Consider the following 25,164-nt stretch of genomic DNA (forward strand, 5'->3'; position numbering starts at 1 on the left):
CTCCCTCTATCTCTCTTCTCCCTCCTCTCTCCCTCCCTCTCTCTTCTCTCCCTCCCTCTCTCCCCCCCTCCATCTCTCTCTCTGTCCCTCCCTCTCTCTCTCTGTCCCTCCCTCTCTCTCTGTTCTCTCCCTCCCCCTCTTTCTTCTCTCCCTCCCTCCCTCTCTCCATCCCTCTCTCTTTCTTCTCACCCTCCCCCTCTCTCTCCTCTCCCTCCCTCTATCTCTCTCCCTCCCTCTCTCTTTCTTCTCTCCCTCCTCTCTCTTCCTCTCTTCTCTCCCTCCCTCTCTCCCCCCACTCTCTCTCTCTCCCTCCGTCCCTCCATCCCTCTCTCTCTTCTCTCCCTCCCCCTCTCTCTCTCTTCTCTCCCTCCCTCTCTGTCTCTCTTCTCTCCCTCCTGACCAGGAAGGCGTGCTGAGCTTGTGGTTGCAGTACAGCGATGGGACCTGGGCACCGCTGCAGCTTTACCACCCCCGGGACTACTCGCTGACAGTCACGTCCCTGGATGAGGGTGTGGTGTCCGTGCATGGCGGCCAGCTGGTGGTGGCGGAGGGCGGGGGCAGCGGTCAGCTGCTCAGGGTGAAGATGGCGGTGCCCGCAGCCTGTCACAAGTCCAAACGGAAGAACGGCCCGGTCCTGGTGTCCGCGGAGGCGACGGTCGAGGTCCGGTCCGAGCGGGGGGAGGTGGACGAGGACCGCCCAGCAGAGGCAGGGCGCAAGTGGTCTTATCCGGACTGGGAGCGTCACCACACCCAGCTGTCCGAGCGCGAGGAGGGAGCCATGCAGGCGGAGAGCACGACCCGCCGGGTTCACCGTCAGGGCCAAGGGGGGAGTTGGCCTCCTGGTGGTTCCGTGCTCGTCGCCCTCGATCCGGGGCTTCGTGACCTTCCGACGGAGCCCGAGACCCCCACCACCCTGGACCCCCTCCCGGGCTTCGGGGGGGAAGAGTTCTCGTTGACGTTCAAGGGCGTGACGGACTTGGAGATTGGCATGTACGCCCTGCTGGGGGTCTTTTGCTTGGCCATCCTGGTCTTCTTCATCAACTGCGTCACCTTCGTGCTCAAGTACAGGCACAAGGAGCTGCCCCCAGCGGAGTCCGGCCGCCCGCCTCCCTGGGTGTGGTCAGGGGAGGGGCCGGTCCGCGGGCGGGATCGGGTGGTCAGCCTGGGGCCCGGGCGCCGTGCCGACGGGGCCTCCGGCCAGGGACACGGCGGGTTGCAGGGCGATGGCTGGACCTCCCCGGTCAGTCCGCAGGGGTTCGCTGGCGGGGTCTCCTTGGCCGATCCGCAGGGGTTCGCTGACGGGGTCTTCCTGTCCAAGCAGCAGGAGTCAGCTGACAGCGTCGCCTTGGCCGATCCCCAGGGGTCCGCTGACGGGGTCTCCCTGGCTGATACACAGGGGTCCGCTGACGGGGTCTCCCCGGCTGATACACAGGGGTCCGCTGACAGGGTCTCCCTGCCCGATCTGCAGGGGTCCACTGACGGGGTCTCGTTGGCCAATCTGCAAGGGTTCGCTGATGGGGTCTTCCTGCCCAATCCGCAGGGGTTTGATGACGGGGTTACCCTCCCCGTTGCCCAGGGATTTGCTGACGGGGTTACCCTCCCCATTGCCCAGGGGTTTGCTGACGGGGTTACCCTCCCCATTGCCCAGGGGTTTGCTGACGGTGTTCCCTTGGCCAACAGCCAGGGATTGGCTGATGGGGTCTCCCTGGCCAATACCCAGGGCTTCATTGGTAGGGTTTCCCTGCCACACCAGCAGGGGTTCAGTGATGGGGTCTCCCTGACCCACACACGGGGCCTCACGGGCGGGGTTTATGATCCCAAGGGAGGGGTTTCCCGTGCTGGCCCGCGGGGGCAGCACGAGCGGGGAAGCTTTCAGAAGCAGAGGGCGACGCAGCGCCTCGCCCACGCCGGCGACAGGGCAGCCATGCGCACTCGCGGCTCCCCGCTGCGTGAGGCGGGCCGGCCGGAGGGGGGCGCCCGCGCGGCCCCGCAGGGCGTGGGGGCGGCGGCAGACGACGCGCGCGGCGGGGGCGGGGCCGCGGACGCAGCCTGCTGGCGGGGGAGCGCGTCCCGCGCAGCCGCGCCGCGGGAGACGGCTGACCTGCGCGGTGGCGGCTGGGCCCCCGGCGCAGGCGCGCAGGGCTTCGTCGACGGGTACTGCACGATCAAAGGGGTTTCCCGGAAGCAAGGGCAGGACTTCCGGCCGGGGACGCTGGAGGACTTCCGGCGGAGGCGGGCCCAGTTATCCACCTTCATGGCGGCCGCCGCCGGAAAGGCGACCGAGCCGCCGCTGCCGGCCACCCAGTCCATCATCGTGGCCGACGAGGAGGACATCAAATGGGTCTGCCAGGACATGGGGCTGCAGGACCCCGACGAGCTGCGGAGCTACATGGAGAGGATTAGGGAGGGCTCTTAAAAGGGCAACGCACCCTCCCCAGCTGGTGGGGCCCACCTTGTGTGACATTACTGCTTTAAGACATGTTTTTATTTTTGTTTCCCCCCCCCCCGCCTCCCCCTCTCTACCCCCAACCACCAAAGTTTGTCTTCCAAACCCAGTCAGCTCAGGAGTGAAGTTACCCCAGCCGCAATTCTAAGGGGAAATGGATTCGGAGGAGCCCACCGAGGGAAAATGTTCATGGGGCAGTAGTGAAGACGGGGGGAAGAGGGCTCGCCCGGCATCGGCGCCTTTCACCACCCCGCTGCGGGGCATCCCCCACCTCCCCACCCCGAACCGCGTCGACGGGCAGAAGCCCGAAGTGGCCGCCGCCACGTCAGCAACGCGGCGGGCTTGTGAACGCACAGCAAGATCCCGCGAGGCCCACCCTCCACCCCGGGGTCATTGGTTTTTATGGGCTTTTGGTGGATAATTGCCGGCACCGGGACACGCTGGCGAGAAAGCACTGCCCCCCCCCACCTCCCCTCCCACCGCGGGAATCTGTTATACCCACCTCAAGAGGGCAGGGGGGACTTGGGGGTTCTACGATGTGACAGCCTTTCCTCCAGTCAGGTGCCCAGAACTAAACACAACACATGTGGCCCTGAGCAGTGATGTATACATGTTCGACGTAGCTCTCTTTTTTGTACCCTGTTCCTCTATTTATAAAGGAAACATTCCCTGGTGCTTTTTTTTAAAAAAAATATATAGATATGATGAATTCTATTGTCTCTTTAAATAGACACCTACCCTGTGGGACGGATGTCAACCCAACTTGAGTTTGCAGGTAGCTTAACAGACAAGCAGTGAGGACGAAGGAGGTACTTGATGGCAGGAAATTTAAGGGAGTCAGAGTGCCGTCCCGGCCTTACTCTTCCAGTGCAACGACCTCACAGGAACATCTTGCATTTATAGAGCACCTTTAACAGTAAAACATCCCAACCCAAGGTCCTTCACAGGAGCAATGAGCAGTCAGATATTTGACACCCAGCCAGGTTATCGGCGCAGAAGACCCAATTGCTGGCTCAGGGATTTAAAGGGGTGTGGACGAGGTGGAGAGGTTCGGGGGGGCGAGGGGGGGGGGGTACTCCAGAGCTTGGCACCCAGGTAGCAGCAGGCATGACCACCTGCGATTATCGAATGGTTGAGATAGGGAAGGGGGGAGATGCTCAAGAGACCAGAATTAGAGCAGCACACACAGATCTGGAGAAGATTGGGAGGGTTGTAGGGGGTGGAGGAGGTTATTGAGATAAGGAGGGTTGTAGGTGCTGGAGGAGGTTACAGAGATAGGGAGGGTTGTAGGTGCTGGAGGTGGTTACAGAGATAGGGAGGGTTGTAGGTGCTGGAGGAGGTTACAGAGATAGGGAGGGTTGTAGGTGCTGGAGGAGGTTACAGAGATAGGGAGTGTTGTAGGGGCTGGAGGTTACAGAGATAGGGAGGGTTGTAGGGGCTGGAGGAGGTTATTGAGATAGGGTTGTAGGGGCTGGAGGAGGTTACAGAGATAGGGAGGGTGGTAGGGGCTGGAGGCGGTTACAGAGATAGGGAGGGTTGTAGGGGCTGGAGGCGGTTACAGAGATAGGGAAGGTTGTAGGGGCTGGAGACGGTTACAGAGATAGGGTTGTAGGGGCTGGAGGAGGATACAGAGATAAGGAGGGTTGGGACTGGAGGAGGATACAGAGATAGGGTTGTAGGGGCTGGAGGAGGTTACAGTGATATGGAGCATGGTAGGGGCTGGAGGAGGTTACAGAGATAGGGAGGGTTGTAGGGGTTGGAGGAGGTTACAGAGATAGGGAGGGTTGTAGGGGCTGGAGGAGGTTACAGAGATAGGGAGGGTTGTAGGGGTTGGAGGAGGTTACAGAGATAGGGAGGGTTGTAGGGGCTGGAGGAGGTTACTGAGATAGGGAGGGTTGTAGGGGCTGGAGGAGGTTATTGAGATAGGGAGGCTGGTAGGGGCTGGAGGAGGTTATTGAGATATGGAGGCTCGTAGGGGCTGGAGGAGGTTATTGAGATTGGGAGGGTTGTAGGGGCTGGAGGAGGTTATTGAGATAGGGAGGGTTGTAGGGGCTGGAGGAGGTTACAGGGATAGGGAGGGTTGTAGGGGCTGGAGGAGGTTACAGGGAAAGGGTTGTCAGGGTGGGAAGTTTAGAGAGATGGGGCATGGGAGATAGTGGCAGTGAGGGTTTGCCAGCATGGATGGTGAATGTTAGAAACGCGCAATGCTGGACCTCGAACTGATCCCCACAGATTCGTCCCCACCAACGTGTGAGACAAAGAGAATCCCCGTGGAAGTTGGAATTAACACTTGCAGGATGATCTATCACACGCAAATACTGCAGGAATCGGTTCAGAACTGTACAAGTGGGCATAGAAATAATGCCTAATTCCCCTTCCCGCTCTGACCAAGTATTTTATACAGTTTCAAGCATTAAATGAAAGAGAACCTGTACTGAGTATCCTCTTTTAATGTGGGAGGTCGAACGTTTACAGCAGGGTACAGTCGAGGAGGGCAAGCTAGCTATCAGGTGATTAAATTGCAGAGCAGGCTGGATAAGAGTGGAGTTAACCTATGTAACAGGCTGGAAACCCTGCATGGCCTCTCCCCCCCCACCCCACCCCCACCACCACTTTCCTGTGTAGTCGGCTCGAGGTGCTGAGTGGCCTCCCCCCAGATATGTAGGGGCTCAATCGCCACCTGACACCGCAAACTCTGTCGCAGCCTCTGTCAGCGATAACCCCTCAGATCAAACAGCCCTTACTCCCTCTGCAACCGTGCGCCAGCGTCTGTGAAGCCCCCAGTTGCGGGATAGCTGGCGTGCGCTCGGTTTGCAACCCCGCCCCCCCTCCCCAACAACCCAACCGAGGGGAGAGTGTAGCTTTGGTGTGATGCCTCTGTGGTTGAATAGCCATCTCCCCCATTTCTGATTTGAATGGGGAGGGGGGGGGGGTAATCTGTGCCCTGGGGCAGCATTGACTGCCTGTCCTTCTGTGTCTTTTTCCCTTTCGGTAATTCAGAAAGGAGGCTTCCAGCAAAGTGAAAAAGTGATTGAGTGAAGGTGTAGGGAAGAGCCCTGTCTGTGGAACTGTACCACCGTCACTGACTGGCTAGGAGGGAGGTGACTTCAGGCTGACAGCATGAATTCACACACCGGCAGCCTAGCTGGAGAATTGGTTTGCCCTCCAGCCAACAAGGCATTCAGAAGCTGCTAGAAATGTTGTGTTGCGCACAGTACAGGGTCAGTGTTTATTGGGAAAAGACATTACCCCCCCCACCTCGATTCACACAAAAATAGTCACTCGATGGGCAGATTCCTCTAGCGATTGTAGCTTGCTCTGGCCCTCTGCGCTGAACTGATTTCTGCACAACCTGTGAGAGGGTAAGATTGAAACAGAAACTCAAGGCGTTGCACATTAACAGGTGATGGCCCATTCAGGCGGAGGTGATTCAGCCCCCTTCAGCCTCTTGCACAGCAACAGGCGGAGGTGACTCAGCCCCCTACAGCCTGTTACACAGGAACTGGTGGAGGTGGCTCAGCCCCTTCCAGTCTCTTGCACAGGAACAGGCGGAGATGACTCAGCCCCCTACAGTCCATTACACAGGAACGGGCAGAGATGACTCAGCCCCCAATAGCCTGTTACACAGGAACAGGTGGAGGGGCATCAGCCCCTTCCAGTCTCTTGCACACGAACAGGCGGAGATGACTCAGCCCCCTACAGCCTGTTACACAGGAACATGCGGCGGTGACTCAGCCCCCTACAGGCTGTCGCACAGGAACAAACGGAGATGACTCAACCCCCTATAGCCTGTTACACAGGAACAGGCAGAGGTGATTCAGCCCCCTACAGCCTGTTACACAGGAACAGGCAGAGATGACTCAGCCCCTTACAGCCTGTTGCACAGGAACAAGCGAAGGTGACTCAGCCCCCTACAGCCTGTTACACAGGAACAGGCAGAGATGACTCAGCCCCTTACAGCCTTTTGCACAGGAACAGGCGGAGGTGACTCAGCCCCCTTCTACCTATTACACAGGCGAAGGTGACTCAGCTCCCTCCAGCCTGTTGCACAAGAACAGGCTGAAGTGACTCAGCCCACTCCAGCCTGTTACAGAGGAACAGGAGGAGGCCATTCAGCCCTCAAAGCTGTTACTTTAAAAGATAGAAACTATTTAGCCCCTCATGCCTGTTGCATTTAAAACAGGATCAAGACATTTAGGGGCTTGACAGTGTAACACAGGGGCTGGGAGTGAAGGAGGAGGCTGTTCAGCCCCTCGAGCTGGTTACAAAAGGAGGTTGGCCATTCAGCCCCCCCCAAACTGTAACACAGGAACAGGAGGTTGGCCATTCAGCCGCCTCGCCTGACAAGTCAGAGTTTTGTATCACTGTAACGCGAACAAAAGATGCACCCACCAGATGTACTTCAGACTTATGCAGCTTTCAGCGAGCTGTTGGAAGGCGGGGATGGACTGGTCAGTGAAGCAGTTCCTGTTCAAGTAGAGTCCCTTCAGCCACCGATTTCTGCTGAGAGATATGGCCAGCTCCTCAGCACAGGCATCTCGGAGACCGTTGTCATCCAGCCTGTGAACCCATCAAATCAACACCACGAGTGAGTGACACAGGAGTTGGGATAGAGACACCACCACCCCCCACCCCCAGAATGCCCGCTCACCACTTGAAACATTTTCTCCCTCCACCACCGTCGCACAGTAGCAGCAGTGTGTGTACCATCTACAAGATGCACTGCAGGAACTCACCAAGGCTCCTTAGCACCTTCCAAACCCATGACCACTGCCATCTAGAAGGACAAGGGCACCAGATGCATGGGAACACCACTACCTGGAAGTTCCCCTCCGAGTCACTCGCACCCCCTCTCACTTTCTGTCCACGTCTCTCACCTCTCTCCCTCTGTTTCCCTGCCCTACTGTTTTTCTCCATGTCTCTCTCTCTCTCTGTCCTGCTGTACTCTCGCCCTCTCTTTCGGTGCCACTCCGCCTCCACCCCTCTTTACCATTTCTCCATGTCATCTGAAGCCTGCCGTTCAGGGTCAGTACAGAGTCCCACGCCTTTGACATCAATTCAGTGAGGGGATTTCCAAGATGTCGCACATCCGGAGGGAATGAGCTGCCTGAAAGAGGCAGCGGATGAGAATTTAACAGTGACTTTGGATATATTCTTCCTTCTCTCTTTCATGGGATACAGGCGTCGCTGGCAAGGCCGGTATTTGTTGCCCATCCCTGGCCACCCTGGAACTGAATGGCTTGCTCGGCCACTTCAGAGGGCAGTGGAGAGTCAAACACATTCCCTGTGGGACTGGCAGTCACATGTAGGCCAGACCGGGTAGAGTAGGCAGATTTCCTTCCCTAAAGGGGCCATTAGTCAACCAGGTGGGTTTTAACAACAATGGATGATAGTCGCCAGGATCACCGTCACTCTGAGTCTGGCCTTTATATTCCTGATTTATTAACTGAATTTACATTTGGGATTTGAACCCCATCTTCGAGAGCATTAGCCTGGGACCAGGGTGCTGGGGAAAGGGCATGGGATGGCTGGCCTCCTTGGATAGCTCTTTCAAAGGGCCAGCACAGGCGCAATGGGCTGAATGGTCTTCTCCTCCGCTGTATAATTCCATGATATCACCTTAGTCCTACTTCATCCCCTGACTGGCCATTTTATGATATCCAGATGTCGCTTCAATATATATCTTGATAATCTTCAGTTCTGCCCTTGACCATTTGGTCATGTGGACCATTCATCTCTTTGGCATTTAATCCTTTGACTACTTCATCACTCGGTGACTTAAGACCCTTGATAACTTGATCCATTGACCGCTTGATAACCTGGTCCCTTGATTATTTGGTAAATTGGTCATTGGATCACTTGACAATTTGGCCCCTTGACCATTTGATAACTTGGTCCACATGACACTTGATAACTTGGTCGTCTGACCACTTTGATAACTAGTTCCTTGACCATGTGTCAACTTGATCAGTGGAGCACTGAGTAACTAGCTGGTTGGATAATTTGTAAGCTCCTGCTCTGTCAACAGGAGCCAACTCGAGCTGCATCAAAGGGGACCTCCACCAATGGCGTGAAGTGACTGACAGTCAATCAGTAACTCATCTTTCTCGCTGAAAATGGAAAAGAAAGGAAGGAGGGTTTTTTTTAATTCATTCGTGGGGTGTGGGTGTTGCTGGGCTGGGCCAGCATTTATTACCCATCCCTAAATGTCCCTTGCTCAAGAGGGTATTTAAGAGTCAACCGCATTGCTGTGGGTCTGGGGTCACAAGTAGAGGGCCAGACCAGGTAAGGACAGCAGCGTTCCTTCCCTAAGGGACATAAGTGATGAGGTTTTTACAACAATCGACAATGGTCATCATTAGACTTTTTAATTCCAGGTTTTTTTTTACTGAATTCAAATTCCACACTTTGCCGTGAAGGGATTTGAACTCAGGTCCGCAGAGCGTTACCCCGGGTCTCTGGATTACTAGCCCAGCGACAATACCACCACCTCATCGCCTCCCCGGCATGAAGCAAACAAAGGGCCTGGCTTTTCCACACAACCTGTCAGGAACTCGAGGTGTTCCCAAAGCCCGTTACAGCGTACGAGGCACTTTTTGACGGGCACTCACTCAACTGTTGTAACATCCCAAACGGCAGCAGCCAATCTGTGCACAGGAAGACCCCACCACCACCAGCCACAATGAGGGAAAGGCCGAGACGGGCCGGAGTTACTTCCAGCTTAGGTCAAGCCCTGAACACTGGGCCTCAGGACAATGGGGCCCCTCCTACCACCCACCACACCCCCCACCCCCCTCAGCCCAACCCAACCCAACCTCGTTTAACAAGGGCAAGCCGAACCAGCTTTGGACGCAGAGCGACGGACTCACTCCAGCTTCTGTAACGGGCAGGCCGGTGCCTTCAGCGCCGCCGACAGCCTCCTCAACCCTGGGGTGCCCAGCCGGTTGTAGCTCACACTCAGCCGTCGGAGGGAGCGGTTCGTGCTGAGTACGCGAGTCAGTTCCAGCGTGCAGAGAGCGGTCAGCCTGTTACTGCTCAGCCTGTCGAAGGACACACACACACACACACACACACACACACAGAGAGTTGGTTATCAAAGCCGGGGAGGGGAGAGGGTGCAGGGTGGGAGAGGGATATACTTGGATTTGTAAATCGAACGCCAAAGGAAATCTCCACTCTCCGCTTAGGCCTCAGCTGGAGTGAAATCCTGGCCACCAGCACCGTAGGAGGGACACTGAGGCTCAGCGGGGGCCACGGGTTTAAGAGGGCCGGGGGAAAAAAGGGGGAACCGGGGAGCGAGGCCCCCCCCCGCCCCCAACAAACAGGGGTCATGTCCTGGGGCACTTGAGGTGGCTCCAAAAGGAACACTGGAAAGGGAACTGGTCACGCGCGTGCTTGAAGGGGGATGGACAGCGGCAAAGCTGAGGCTGTGGAGCCAGATGGAGCATCCCTTTCAGAGCCGGCACAGGGCCAAAGGGCTGCCTCCCGCACTGTACCATCCTAGATGCCAGCTCAAGGAATAACCCTGGATCTGGGATCGATAGGTGCTTTTTTTTTTGCCGGCTCAGGGTGTGAAGGTTTATGGAGTCGAGCCAGGTGGGTGGAGTTGGGGTACATTCCAGCAACGACCTTGTGGAAATTCGGACTTGGTCCGAGGGGGCTGAATGGGGCCTCCTCCTGTTCCTGTGTAACAAGCTTGAGGGGCCAAATGGACTTCTCCTGTTCCTGTGTAATAAGCTCGAGGGGCTGAATGGGTCTCCTCATATTCCTCTGTAACAGGCTCGAGGGGGCTGAATGGCCTCCTCCTGTTCCTGTGTAACAAGCTTGAGGGGCCAAATGGACTTCTCCTGTTCCTGTATAATAAGTTCAAGGGGCTGAATGGGCCTCGTCCTCTTCCTGTGTAACAGGCTCAAGGGGCTGAATGGCCTCCTCCTGTTCCTGTGTAACTAGCTCAAGGGGCTGAATGGGCCTCGTCCTGTTCCTGTGTAACAGGCTTGAGGAGCTGAATGGGCCTCCTCCTGTTCCTGTGTAACAGGCTCAAGGGGCTGAATGGCCTCCTCCTGTTCCTGTGTAACAGGCTCAAGGGGCTGAATGGCCTCCTCCTGTTCCTGTGTAACAGGCTCAAGGGGCTGAATGGCCTCCTCCTGTTCCTGTGTAACAGGCTCAAGGGGCTGAATGGCCTCCTCCTGTTCCTGTGTAACAGGCTCAAGGGGCTGAATGGCCTCCTCCTGTTCCTGTGTAACAGGCTCGAGGGGCCGAATGGCCAGCCTTCAATTCACTAATTGCTACAACAGCATCTTGAGACGCTCTGTTCACTTGCCTGAGATTTTGTATCTTGCAATCCGGCTTCATCAACGCTCCACACAAGAGGGAGACCCCCGAATCCCCCAGATGGTTGTTGTCCAGGTCCAGCACGGTGAGTGACCGGTTAGTGGAGAGTGCCCAGGCCAGCTGCCTGCAGTATGCGCTGGTGATACCTGTGCCGCTCAGTCTGAGAGAGAGAGAGAGAGAGAGATAACGCGCTGTGAAATCAAAACCAGAAAACGCTGGAAATACTCAGCGGACCAGGCAGCGCCGGTGGAGAGAGAAGCAGAGTTAACGTCCCTGACCCGACATATAAATACTGTGGCCCCAAGAGCAGGTCAGAGGCTGGGAATCCTGCGGTGAGTAACTCAGCTCCTGACTCCCCAAAGCCTGTCCACCATCTACAAGGCACAAGTCAGGAGTGTGATGAATACTCCCCACTCGCCTAGGTGAGTGCAGCTCCCACAACACTCCAGAAGCTCGACACCGCCCAGGACAAAGCAGCCCCACTTGATTGGCTCCCCATCCACAAACATTCACTCCCTCCACCACCGACGCACAGTAGCAGCAGTGTGTGTATCATCTACGCACTCGTCCAACCTTCTCTGATGGTGCGGTGGGGGATACATTTCTATGCTTCTCACACTCGGAGAAAGGAGAGTCTAATAAGCAAATTTCAGACAGATTAGAAATAAAAACAAAAAACTGCGGATGCTGGAAACCCAAAATAAAAACAGAATTACCTGGAAAAACTCAGCAGGTCTGGCAGCATCGGCGGAGAAGAAAAGAGTTGACGTTTCGAGTCCTCATGACCTTTCAACAGAACTGAGTGAATCGAAGGAGGTTTGGCAAAGCATTAAATATGAATTTTTAAAAAGCACAGGTATGAAGAGGAGCTGTTTGATGGACAACACAAACCTCAGTAGTAAATCCATTATTTATTACACTTTTTTTTTAAATTAAGAGGGCCATTCCCATGTGAAAGGGTGAGAGTGTCTGTGTCCGGTCACTCCCAGCCTCAGGGTGCTCACTCACTCACTCTCACCACGGTGATTGTTGGCATGTGGGGGTGAGGGTGAATGAGAACCTTCTCCCCTCCCTCTCATCGCCCCTCTAGCTTTCACACACAGACACACACACTCACCCTCATACACACACACACACTCACACACATACTCACCCTCTCTCACACACACACACTCACCCTCTCTCACACACACACACTCACCCTCTCTCACACACGCACTCACCCTCTCTCACACACACACTCACCTTTCACACTCACACACACACCCTCTCTCACACACACACCCCCTCTCACACACACACTCACCCTCTCTCACATGTACACACAAACTCATCCTCTTTCACACTCACACACACACACTCTCACTTTCTCACACACACACCCTCTCTCTCACACACACACCCTCTCTCACACACACACACACAGCCTCTCTCACACACACACTCACCCTCTCTCTTTTACACACACACCCTCTCTCACACACACACACCCTCTCTCACACACACACTCACCCTCTCTCACACACACTCACCTCTCTCTCACACACACACACTCATCTTCTCTCTTCCTCAGACACACACGCCCTCTCACACACACTCACCCTCTCTCTTTCTCACACACACTTGCTCCCCTCACACACACACACACACACACAGACAGTCACCCTCACACACACACACTTACCCTCTCTCACATGTACACACAAACTCACCCTCTTTCACACTCACCCACAGACACTCTCTCTTTCTCACACACACACCCTCTCTCACACACACACACCCTCTCTCACACACACACACTCACCCTCTCTCACACACACAACCTCTCTCTCACATAAACACACACATTCACCTTCTCTCTTTCTCAGACACACACACCCTCTCACACACACTCTTACCCTCTCTCACATGTACACACAAACTCACCCTCTTTCACATTCACACACAGACACTCTCTCTTTCTCATACACACACCCTCTCTCATACACACTCACCCTCTCTCTCTCACACACACACACACCCTCTCTCTTTCACACACACACTCTCTCTCACACACACACACACACACCCTCTCTCTCACACACACACACACAAACCCTCTCTCACACACACACTCACCCTCTCTCTTTCACACACACACCCTCTCTCACACACACACTAAACCCCTCTCACACACACACACACTCTCTCTCACACACACACTCACCCTCTCTCTTTCACACACACACCCTCTCTCTCACACACACACACACACACACACACCCTCTCTCACACACACACTCACCCTCTCTCTTTCTCACACACACTTGCCCCCCCTCACACACACACAGTCACCCTCACACACACACACACTCACCCTCTCTCTCAGACACACACTCTCTCACACATACACACACGCCCCCTCTCGCACAAACACACACACACACACTCACCCTCTCTCAAACACACACCCTCTCACACATACACACACGCCCCCTCTCGCACAGACACACACACACTCTCACCCTCTCTCATAAACACACCTACTCTCTCACACATACACACACGCCCCCTCTCGCACAGACACACACACACTCTCACCCTCTCTCTCATAAAGACACCTACTCTCTCACACATACACACATGCACCCTCTCTCATACATACATTCGCCCTCTCAAACACACACACACTCACCTTCTCATACAGACACTCACCCTCTCTCACACGCACACACAAACTCACCCTCTTTCACACACACACTCAGCCTCTCTCTGACACACACCATCTCTCTCACATACACACATGCCCTCCTCACACACACACATACTCACCCTCTCTCACACACACACACTCACTCTCTTTCTCACACACAATCAACTCTCCGACCCCCATACACACAGTCACCCTCTCTCACACACATACTCACCCTCTCACACACACATACTCACTCTCTCTCATACACACACCTACTCTCACACATGCACCCTCATACACACACTCACCCTCTCAAACATTCTCTCTCAGACACGCACACACTCGCCCTCTCAGATGCGCACACACACACTTATTCCCTATCTCGGACATACACATGCTCACCCTCCCTCTCTGTCAAACACACACACACACACACACACACATACTTATTCTCTCTCTCAGACACACACACATTCACCCTCCCTCTCTGTCAGGCACACACAAGCACACCCTGGCTCTATCTCTCAGATAACCACACGCCCACCTTCACCCACCCACCCTCACTCAACCACCCTCGCTCTCCCACCCTTGCACACTCACTCAACTACCCCCACTCCCCCACCCTCACACACTCACCCATCATCACTCTCATCCTTCCTCATTCACCCACCCTCACTCACTGATCACCCACACTCACTCACTCCCCCATCCACCAACACCCACCCTCACTCACCCACCCTCCCTCAACCACCCTCGCTCTCCCACCTTCGCACACTCACTCACCTACCCCTGTGCCCCCAGTCACCCACCCTCGCACACTCCCCCATCCTCACTCACTCATCCTCCCTCACTCACCCACCCTCACTAACTGATCACCAATAATCACTCACTCCCCCACCCACCAACGCCCACCCTCACTCATCCACTCTCACTCAACCATCCTCCCTCACACACCCTCACTCAACCATCCTCCCTCACTCACCCACCCTCACTCACTCATCCTCCCTCACTCACACCCTCACTGACTCATCCTCCCTCACTCACCCATCCTCACTCACTCATCCTCCCTCACTCACCCACCCTCACTCACTCATCCTCCCTCACTCACACCCTCACTGACTCATCCTCCCTCACTCACCCATCCTCACTCACTCATCCTCACTCACTCACTCACCCTCACTCACTCATTCTCCCTCACTCACCCACCCTCACTCACCCATCCTCACTCACTCACCCTCACTCACTCATCCTCCCTCACTCACCCACCCTCACTCAACCATCCACACTCACTCACCCACCCTCACTCAACCATCCTCACTCACTCATTCTCCCTCACTCACCCACCCTCACTCAACCATCCTCCCTCACTCATCCTCCCTCATTCACCCACCCTCACTCACTGATCACCCATGCTCACTCACTCCCCCACCCACCAATGCCCACCCTCACTCACCCACTCTCACTCACTCATCCTCCCTCACTCACCCACCCTCACACTGATCACCCACGCTCACTCACTCCCCCACCCACCATTGCCCACCCTCACTCACCCACTCTCACTCACTCATCCTCCCTCACTCACCCACCCTCACTCACTCCCCCATCCACCAACGCCCAGTCTTACTCACCCACTCTCACTCAACCATCCTCCCTCACACACCCTCACTCAAGCATCCTCCCTCACACACCCACCCTCACTCACTCATCCTCCCTCACTCACCCACCCTCACTCACTCATCCTCCTTCACTCACCCACCCTCACTCACTCACACACCCTCACTCACTCCCCCATCCACCAACGCCCACTCTCACTCAACCATCCTCCCTCACACACCCTCACTCAACCATCCTTCCTCACTCACCCACCCTCACTCACTCATCCTCCCTCACTCACCCACCATCACTCATCCTCTCTCACTCACCCACCCTCACTTACTCATCCTCACCCACCCTCACTGGAGGAGGGGCTGGAGGAGGTTACATAGATAGGGAGGTTTGTAGGGGCTGGAGGAGATTACAGAGATGGGGAGGGTTGTATGGGCTGGAGGAGATTACAGAGATAGGGAGGGTTGTAGGGGCTGGAGGAGGTTACAGAGATAGGGAGGGTTGTAGGGGCTGGAGGAGGTTACAGAGATTGGGAGGGTTGTAGGGGCTGGAGGAGGTTACAGGGATAGGGAGTGTTGTAGGAGCTGGAGGAGGTTACAGAGATCGGGAGGGTTGTAGGGGCTGGAGGAGGTTGTAGATATACGGAGAGTTGTAGGTGCTGGAGCAGGTTACAAAGACAGGGAGGGTTATAGGTGCTGGAGGTTGTTACAGAGATAGGGAGGGTTGTAGGGGCTGCAGGAGGTTACAGAGATAGGGAATGTCATAGATGTTGGAGGAGGTTACAGCTAATAGGGAGTTGTTGAGAATAGAGTAATATACGAAGATAGGGAGGGTGGTGGACTAAGGACTGATTTAAAAACAAGGAAGAAGATTTTAAAATGGAAACATTGCAGTACGAGGAGGCTATGTAAGTAGTGAGCACTGGCATTGATCTTGGAGCTAATTGTGATGTGACTACAGTGCAGAACTTCAGAGTTTTGGGTGAGCTGATGTTAAAAGGGGATTGAAGATGAGAGAAAAAAATAAAAACAAAAAAACTGTGGATGCTGGAAATCGAAAACAAAAAACAAAAACAGAATTACCTGGAAAAACTCAGCAGGTCTGGCAGCAGCGGCGGAGAAGAAAAGAGTTGACGTTTCGAGTCCTCATGACCCTTCGACAGAACTTGAGTTCGAGTCCAAGAAAGAGTTGAAATATAAGCTGGTTTAAGGTGTGTGTGTGGGGGGGTGGAGAGAAAGAGAGAGAGAGAAGTGCAGGGGGTTGGTGTGGTTGTAGGGACAATCAAGCATTGATAGAAACAGATCATCAAAAGATGTCAACAACAATAATACAAAAGAACACATAGGTGTTAAAGTTAAAGTTGGTGATATTATCTAAACGAATATGCTAATTAAGAATGGATGGTAGGGCACTCAAGGTATAGCTCTAGTGGGGGTGGGGAGAGCATAAAAGATGTAAAATAAATAAATAAATAAATAAATATATTTTTTTTCTTTTTATAATGGAAATAGGTGGGAAAAGGAAAATCTACATAATTTATTGGGAAAAAAAGAGAAAAGGAAGGGGGAAACAGAAAGGGGGTGGGGATGGGGGAGGGAGCTCACGACCTAAAGTTTTTGAATTCAATATTCAGTCCGGAAGGCTGTAAAATGCCTAGTCGGAAGATGAGGTGTTGTTCCTCCAGTTTGCATTGAGCTTCACTGGAACAATGCAGCAAGCCAAGGACAGACATGTGGGCAAGAGAGCAGGGTGGAGTGTTAAAATGGCAAGCGACAGGGAGGTTAGGGTCATTCTTGCGGACAGACCGCAAGTGTTCTGCAAAGCGGTCGCCCAGTTTACGTTTGGTCTCTCCAGTGTAGAGGAGACCACATTGGGAGCAACGAATGCAGTAGACTAAGTTGGGGGAAATGCTGCTTCACTTGCATTTCCCCCAACTTAGTCTACTGCATTCGTTGCTCCCAATGTGGTCTCCTCTACATTGGAGAGACCAAACGTAAACTGGGCGACCGCTTTGCAGAACACTTGCGGTCTGTCCGCAAGAATGACCCTAACCTCCCTGTCGCTTGCCATTTTAACACTCCACCCTGCTCTCTTGCCCACATGTCTGTCCTTGGCTTGCTGCATTGTTCCAGTGAAGCTCAATGCAAACTGGAGGAACAACACCTCATCTTCCGACTAGGCACTTTACAGCCTTCCGGACTGAATATTGAATTCAAAAACTTTAGGTCGTGAGCTCCCTCCCCCATCCCCACCCCCTTTCTGTTTCCCCCTTCCTTTTCTCTTTTTTTCCCAATAAATTATATAGATTTTCCTTTTCCCACCTATTTCCATTATAAAAAGAAAAAAAATATATTTATTTATTTATTTATTTATTTTACATCTTTTATGCTCTCCCCACCCCCACTAGAGCTATACCTTGAGTGCCCTACCATCCATTCTTAATTAGCACATTCGTTTAGATAATATCACCAACTTTAACTTTAACACCTCTGTGTTCTTTTGTATTATTGTCGTTGACATCTTTTGATGATCTGTTTCTATCACTGCTTGTTTGTCCCTACAACCACACCCCCCCCTCCACCTCTTTGTCTCTCTCTCTCTCCGCCCCCCCCCCCCCACACACACACCTTAAACCAGCTTATATTTCAACTCTTTCTTGGACTCGAACTCAAGTTCTGTCGAAGGGTCATGAGGACTCGAAACGTCAACTCTTTTCTTGAAGATGACAGGCCAGTCAGGAGGACATCACAACAGTCAAACTCAGAATACGCCGCTCTCTGAGACAGGAGCGTTAGAACTCAGAGTCATCAGGGGCGCAGACCCTGGACTTCACAGGAAAGACGGATCTTCCGCTTACTGTAAGTGCTGAATGGTACAGCTTCGTCTCCTCAGAGCATCGCACAACAGCTTCATCGTGGCCTCTTCAACCCTGTTGTAACTCAGGCTCAGCAGCAGCACAGACTGATTCTTAGCTATGGCGTAGGCCAGGTTCTTGGTTCCGACACCCGTGAGGCCATTGTTATCCACCCTAATCGGAAAGAGATCGTAACTATGATCAGAACACAGCACGCCCGCTGCGGCTGGAGAACGCAGTTCGGAGTCAGTGCGTCGTGTTTTGGCACTGCAGCTCAGGCAAGATGTGCTGGCGTTGGAAGGGACTCAGCGCAGATTCACCAGCGCTATCCTGGGCGTGAAAGGGTTAAACCTTGAGGGAAATTTGCACAGGCAGATTGTGCGAGCTGGCCCTTCCTGTCACTCACGAATTTCAACTCACCCTCTTGCTCTCACACTCACATTACTGTCCTCGGCCTGCAGTAATCTTCCAGATGAAGCCCAAAGCAAACCAGGGGAGCAGCTGCTCATCTTCTGATTGGTCACTTTACAGCCTCCTGGACTCAACTATGAATTCTGTGCTTCATTTTGATATCTTTTTTTACCCCAAGTGCCAGCCTGTATCTTGTTCTCATGTTTCTGTTTTCAGATAGCGCTAAACTTTATTCTACTGTTAACACATTCTGCTATTTTGCTCTCAGACAGTGCTGACCTTTATTGTGCTATTAGCACATTCTGCTATTTTGCTTTCAGACAGTGCTGACCTTTATTGTGCTGTTAACACATTCTGCTATCTTGCTTTCAGACAGTGCTGACCTTTATTGTGCTATTAGCACATTCTGCTATTTTGCTTTCAGACAGTGCTGACCTTTATTGTGCTGTTAGCACATTCTGCTATTTTGCTTTCAGATGGTGCTGACCTTTATTGTGCTATTATCACATTCTGCTATTTTGCTTTCAGACAGTGCTGACCTTTATTGTGCTGTTAACACATTCTGCTATCTTGCTTTCAGACAGTGCTGACCTTTATTGTGCTATTAGCACATTCTGCTATTTTGCTTTCAGACAGTGCTGACCTTTATTGTGCTGTTAACACATTCTGCTATTTTGCTTTCAGACAGTGCTGTCCTTTATTGTGCTATTAGCATATTCTGCTATCTTGCTTTCAGACAGTGCTGACCTTTATTGCGCTATTAACACATTTTGCTTCCAGACATTGCTAAACTTTATTCTGCTATTAACACCTGCTTCAGTCTTTAATACCATCATTACCCTTTACTTGTGTCCCATGACACCTTTGTCATTTAATCTCTCCTGCCCTTCCCAAACTGTCTTGTTTGCTCCAACTGCTCCTCTCCCTCTTCCAGCAGCATAAAGCCCGTCACATTTCTACCCCTCTTCAGCTCCGAAGAGGAGACACATCAGACTCGAAACGTTATCTCTGTTCCTCTCTCCGCATATGCTGGGGGAGCCGCTGAGATTTTTTTTTCTGCAGTTACTGTTCTCGTTGCACAGACTATTCTTGTGTCCCTGTGAGCGTGGAAGATTAAAGGGTGGCCTAATTGAGGTGTTTAAGGGGTTTATGGGGTTTATAGAGCAAAACTATTTCCTCTGGTGGACCGGGGGGAGGGGGAGGTGGAGTCCAGAATGAGGGGGCGGGACCTTAAAATGAAAGCCAGGCCATTCAGAGGTGATGTCAGGAAGCACACCTTCACACAGAGGGGATCAGAAATCCGGATATCTCCCTGCTCCCAGAAAGCTGGTGAGGCTGGGGAGTCAGTTGAAAATTTTAAACCTGAAACTGAGAGAATCTATTTATCAAGCAAGGGTGTTAAGGGTCACGAAACCAAGGCGGGCAAATGGAGTTCAGATGCAGACCATCCATGATCCAATTGAATGGTGAAACAGGCACAAGGGGGGCCGAATGGCCTCCTCCTGTTACTGTGTAAGAGGCTTGAAAGGCTGAATGGAGCCTCCTCCTGTTCCTGTGTAACATGCTCGAGGAGGGGCTGAATGGGTCTCCTCCTGTCCCTGTGAAACAGACTCCAGGAGGGGCTGAATGGCCTCCTCCTGTTCCTGTGTAACAGGCTCAAGGAGGGGCTGAATGGCCTCCTTCCGTTCCTATGTCCAGTCTGAAATTACTCCTGTATACCTCAAAGCGTTAGCTTCTGTAGCTGCAAGTGTGTGTGTGACAGGAAAGAGCCATCTCACTCACCACAGCTCCTGGATTTCACAGAGGGATTCCCGCAGCGAGGAGCACAATATCTTCACTCCTGAATCTCCCAGATTATTCCAACTGAGCCTACGGAGAAACAGATAGCAATGGAATGAAGCCCAGTTACAAACACTTTACTGCCAGAATTGGTCCAGGCATGAGTACAGACTGTACAGAGGGAGCACTGCACTGTCAGAGGGTCAGCACAGAGGGAGTGCTGCACTGTCAGAGGGTCAGTACTGAGGGAGTGCTGCACTGTCGGAGGGTCAGTGCCGCGGGAGTGCTGCACTGTCAGAGGGTCAGTACTGAGGGAGTGCTGCACTGTTGGAGGGTCAGTACTGAGGGAGTGCTGCACTGTCAGAGGGTCAGTACTGAGGGAGTGCTGCACTGTCAGAGTGTCAGTACTGAGGGAGTGCTGTACTGTCAGAGTGTCAGTACTGAGGGAGTGCTGCACTGTCAGAGTGTCAGTACTGAGGGAGTGCTGTACTGTCAGAGTGTCAGTACTGAGGGAGTGCTGCACTATCGGAGTGTCAGTATTGATGGAGTGCAGCTCTGTTGGGGTACCAGTGCTAAGGAAGTCACTGTCGCTGGGTCAAAGTCCTGGAACTCCCTTCCTAACAGCACAGTGGGTGTACCTACACCACAGGGACTGCAGAGGTTCAAGAAGGCAGCTCACCACCACCTTCTCAAGGGGCAAAGAGGGATGGGCAATAAATGCTGGCCCAGCCAGCGACGCCCACATCCCATAAACCAATAAATAAAATGCTGAGAGGAGGCAGGCGATGGAGGGTTATACCTGAAACAGTGTCATTGGCCAGGAGTTTTAGGGCGGCCAAGATTCTCATCCGGCATCCGAAGCGATGGCGGAGAACAAATCCCTGCCGTTCCTGCCTGCCCCACAGCTATTTCACACCCCAACCAATGTTATTTGGCTGGAGGCGGGACTTAATCCCCTCAAGAAGCTGCTGACCAATCTGATTGGCCAGTGGCTCTCTTGTCCCTGAAGCTCCAGAAGCTGCGCGGGATGTTGTACATTGCGCTCACATGCCACTGTAATGTAAAGGTGCTCAGCAGAGCAAGCGTTAATCGGGGAGGCTGGAGAATAACATCACACACGGTATGATGTGTAGAGCCACATGGAAATAGGCTCGGAGAACAGTCTAGAGGCAACACTCTGGAACCAGCCTGCCCGGAGGTAATAGCACCATGCATGACAATAACCTGGGATCTGTAAATAGTTAAAGATTAACAATAAAGGGCTCATGTTGAAATATGCAAGTCTGAAGCTCACATCATTGAGACATCGAGAGAACCCATATTGCAACAGTGGGTAGGACAGGATCTCCAATCAGTCCCCAGAGGGTGAGTCCCGGGAGTCCAGGACCAGGCAGGTTTTGGTGGTCTCAGGACGGAGTGGGGAGGGGAGGGGAGGTGAGGCACAGGGGGTTGGGTAGAGGGTGGGGGTGTTGGTGTGGGCATTGGTGGCGAGGCTGGTAAGGGGGGGGTGGGTGTTGGAGGCAGGACCTGCTGGTGCCAGACCTCCTTGGAGGAAGGTGTGGGGAGGGGAAAGGGAGGTGGGGTGGTGAAGGAGGCGGGGGGTGGGGGGGGGGGGGCGGAGAGGCACCCAATGTTAAAAGGAGGCTGCTGAGGGAGGCATCGCCCAAGGCCTGGGCAAGGGTTCACTTCTGGGCTTCCCATCACACCACCCCCCACCCCCCCGCCTTCCCACTGAACCCCATCCCGTCAGCCTGAAGACTGAGGTGGGCGGGGAAGCAGCCCTTAGGGGAGGTGGTGTTGTCGCTGGTGCTATTGTTGCTGGACTAGTCATCCCGAGTAATGCCCTGGGGTTGGTGGGTTCAAGTCTCACCATGGCAGATAAACTCGACAAAAACCTGGCGTTAAAACTCTGAGGGACAACCTCTGAAACCATTGCTGACTGTTGGAAAAGCCCATTTGGTTCACGAATGCCCTCCCTCTAGGGAAGGAAACCTGACGCCCTTACCCTGGTCTGGGGCCTACACGTGACTCCAGTCCCACAGCGACGTGGTTGACTCTTAAACGTCCCTCTGGACAATGAGGCGGGGTGGGCTAACAAACGCCGGCCTAGCCAATGACTAGCCCACATCCCGTCAACGAATATTAACAAAAAAACCTGGCACCTTAAGGGCCTCGAATGTGGCAAGGGTGGGTCCGTCCAAGCGTTGAGGCCAGGGATTGGGGTTGGGGGGGGTGGTGGTGGGGGGGGGTGCCTGGTTGGAAGGCCCCCATCTTGAGAAATGTTTACCTCGCAAGCCCCCCCACCACCCTCCTCGCTGCTGGGGTTATGTAAAATTCTGCCCACTGTTGGGGTACAAAGCGAGGAGGTGACGTGTGGTGATGCCTTCCCCACCCCAGTAGGCGGGGATAGTGGATCTCATTGTTCGACGGCCGGACTAGGTTTCTTTTTGCCAGCGGGAGTATCGGGGCGCACCAGGGGCTTTTGCAAACCTTCGCCCCCTCCCCCCACCACCCCCCACCCTCCCAACCACCCCCTACTCCACCCCTTCCCGGCCTTTCCAATCACAGGCCTGCAGCCACTGCTACTGGTCACTGCACCTTTACAGCTACCCACCCACCCCCCCCCCACGCAACCCCCGCTCTGAAGAACGAAAGGTGATCGTGTCGAAATGTGGAAGATCCTGAGGGGAACTCGACAGGGTGGATGCTGAGAGGCTGTTCCCCACCTCACCACCAGTACCTACCCCCCCACCCCCACCCCAGTGTGCAAGAGACTCGCGCCAGAGACGGTTTAAGAATAAAGGGACCCTCGTCTAAGACGGAGAGCGAGGGGAAATGTGTTTCTCTCCGAGCGTGTGGGATTCTCTTCCCCCACAAGAGCAGTAAAAGCTAGGGGACATCGAGGACGTTTAAGGCTGAAGGAGGTGGACTCTTGATTGACAAGGGAGTCAAAGGGCTTGGGAGGGGAGGGAGAGAGGGAGATGTGCTGGGCTGCGGGGGTGTGGGGGGGTGGTGGGGGGTGGGGGGTGGTGGGTGTAGCGGGATTGGCAGGCTGCAGTGTAGAATTGAGACAATATTAGGTCAGACATTGAATTTGACAAGGAAGTATTCAATGAACAGCATGGCACTAGGAAGTTCTGAGGAACAAAGGGACCTTGGCGTGTGTGTCCATAGATCTCTGAAGGAGGAGGGGGCATGTTATTGGAGTAGTGAAAAAGGCATATGGGGCACTTGCCTTTATCAATCGAGGCATAGATTACAAAGGTAGGGAGGTCATGTTGGAGTTGTATAGAACCTTGGTGAGGCCACAGCTGGAGTGCTGTGTGCAGTTCTGGTCACCACATTATACGAAGGATGAGATTGCACTGGAGAGGGTGCAGAGGAGATTCACCAGGATGTTGCCTGGGATGAAACATTTAAGTTATGAAGAGAGGTTGGATAGACTTGGGTTGTTTTCGTTGGAGCAGAGAAGACAGAGGGGTGACCTGATCGAGGTGTACAAGATTATGAGGGGCATGGACAGGGTGGATAGGGAGCAGCTGTTCCCCTTAGTTGAAGGGTCAGTCACAAGGGGGCATAAGTTCAAGGTGAGGGGCAGGAGGTTTAGGGGGGGGGATGTGAGGAAAAACTTTTTTACCCAGAGGGTGGTGAGGATCTGGAATGCGCTGCCTGGGAGAGTGGCGGGGGTGGGATGCCTCACATCCTTTAAAAAGGTACCTGGATGAGCACTTGGCACATCATAACATTCAAGGCTATGGGGCCAAGTGCTGGTAAATGGGATTAGGGAGGTAGGTCAGGTGTTTCTCACGTGTCAGTGCAGACTCGATGGGCCGAAGGGCCTCTTCTGCACTGTGATTCTGTGATTCTGTGGTCTTATCAAATGGCAGAGCCAGCTTGCGGGGCTGAATGGCCAAGTCCTTCCCCTAAATCGTATGTTCGTACTCAACGGCAGGGTTGTTGAGCCTCTTGGATTACCATCCAGCTCAAGGGGAGTTAGAGGTATTCACACCGCCCCAGCGCTCCAATGTTCACTGTGTTGGGAGGGAACGTTTCCCCCGAATCTCTTTCACCAAGGCATAAAAGAGCTTCAAAGTGAAGAAAGCACACAAGAAATGTATTGTGTGATAACTCAGGCGAGGCATCTGTGATCACCCAGGGTAGACAGTGGCGTAGAGCTAATGCTACTGGGCTAGTAAACCAGAGACCCGGGCTAGTGCTCTGGGGATGAAAGCAAAACACTGTGGATGCTGGAAATCTGAAACAAAAACAAAAATAGCTGGAAAAACTCAGCAGGTCTGGCAGCATCTGCGGAGAGGAACACAGTTAACATTTTGAATCCGTATAACTCTTCAACAGAACTGAGGGAAAATAGAAATGAGGTGAAATATAAGCTGGTTGAGGAGGGGTGGGACAGGTAAAGCTGGATAGAGGGCCCGTGATAGGTGGAGGCAAAGGAGAGATTGCCAAAGATGTCATAGACAAAAGGTCAAAGGGGTGTTGACGGTGGTGATATTAGCTAAAGGAGGTGCTAATGGCGGCATTAAGGGTAGAAAGCAGGACAAGCAAGATGGCTCTAGTGGGGGGTGGGGTGGGGCGAAGGGATCGAAATAGGCTAAAAGGTGGAAATAAAACAATGGATGGAAATACATTCAAAAATAATAGAAATATGGGAGAAAAATATATATTTAAAACTTATATAAATTATTAGGAAAAAGGGGGATAGGAAACAGGGTGGGGATGGAGGAGAGAGATCATGGTCTGAAGTTGTTGAACTCAATATTCAGTCCGGAAGGCTGTAAAGTGCCTAGTCGGAAGATGAGGTGTTGTTCCTCCAGTTTGCGTTGGGCTTCACTGGAACATTGTTCTGGGGAACGCGAGCTCAAATCCCAACAAGGCAGCTGGTGGGCTGTGAATTCAATTAATGGATCGGGAATCGGGAAGTTCAACCCAGTCATGGTGACCGAGCGACCGGCAGCTCTGGAGAAGAGCCACACGGACTCGAAACCTTAACCCTTGTCTGTCTCTCCTCAGCCGCTGCTGAGCTTTGTCCCCAGCATTTCCTGC

General features: G+C 53.4%; 2 protein-coding genes across 2 annotated transcripts in view; one reads left to right on the top strand and one right to left on the bottom strand.

The window, feature by feature from the left end:
* The window catches only part of LOC121269354 (transmembrane protein 132E-like), a 50,160-nt gene extending 47,744 nt beyond the window's left edge, over positions 1–2,416 (top strand). The window contains exon 10 of the mRNA XM_041173907.1: positions 404–2,416. Coding sequence (XP_041029841.1) covers positions 404–2,416 — 2,013 coding nt within the window. The remainder of the gene's footprint in view (positions 1–403) is intronic.
* A 3,240-nt stretch (positions 2,417–5,656) lies between these two features.
* Positions 5,657–25,164, bottom strand: part of LOC121269360 (NACHT, LRR and PYD domains-containing protein 3-like) — a 43,195-nt gene continuing 23,687 nt past the window's right edge. The window contains exons 6-11 of the mRNA XM_041173914.1: positions 20,104–20,190; positions 17,914–18,084; positions 10,767–10,937; positions 9,316–9,486; positions 6,839–7,006; positions 5,657–5,798 (exon numbers count right to left, since the gene is read on the bottom strand). Of these exons, the coding sequence (XP_041029848.1) occupies positions 5,711–5,798; positions 6,839–7,006; positions 9,316–9,486; positions 10,767–10,937; positions 17,914–18,084; positions 20,104–20,190 (856 nt within the window). The 3' untranslated portion in view covers positions 5,657–5,710. The remainder of the gene's footprint in view (positions 5,799–6,838; positions 7,007–9,315; positions 9,487–10,766; positions 10,938–17,913; positions 18,085–20,103; positions 20,191–25,164) is intronic.

Source organism: Carcharodon carcharias, chromosome 24 (assembly GCF_017639515.1).
Source record: "Carcharodon carcharias isolate sCarCar2 chromosome 24, sCarCar2.pri, whole genome shotgun sequence".
Taxonomy (NCBI): Eukaryota; Metazoa; Chordata; class Chondrichthyes; order Lamniformes; family Lamnidae; genus Carcharodon; species Carcharodon carcharias.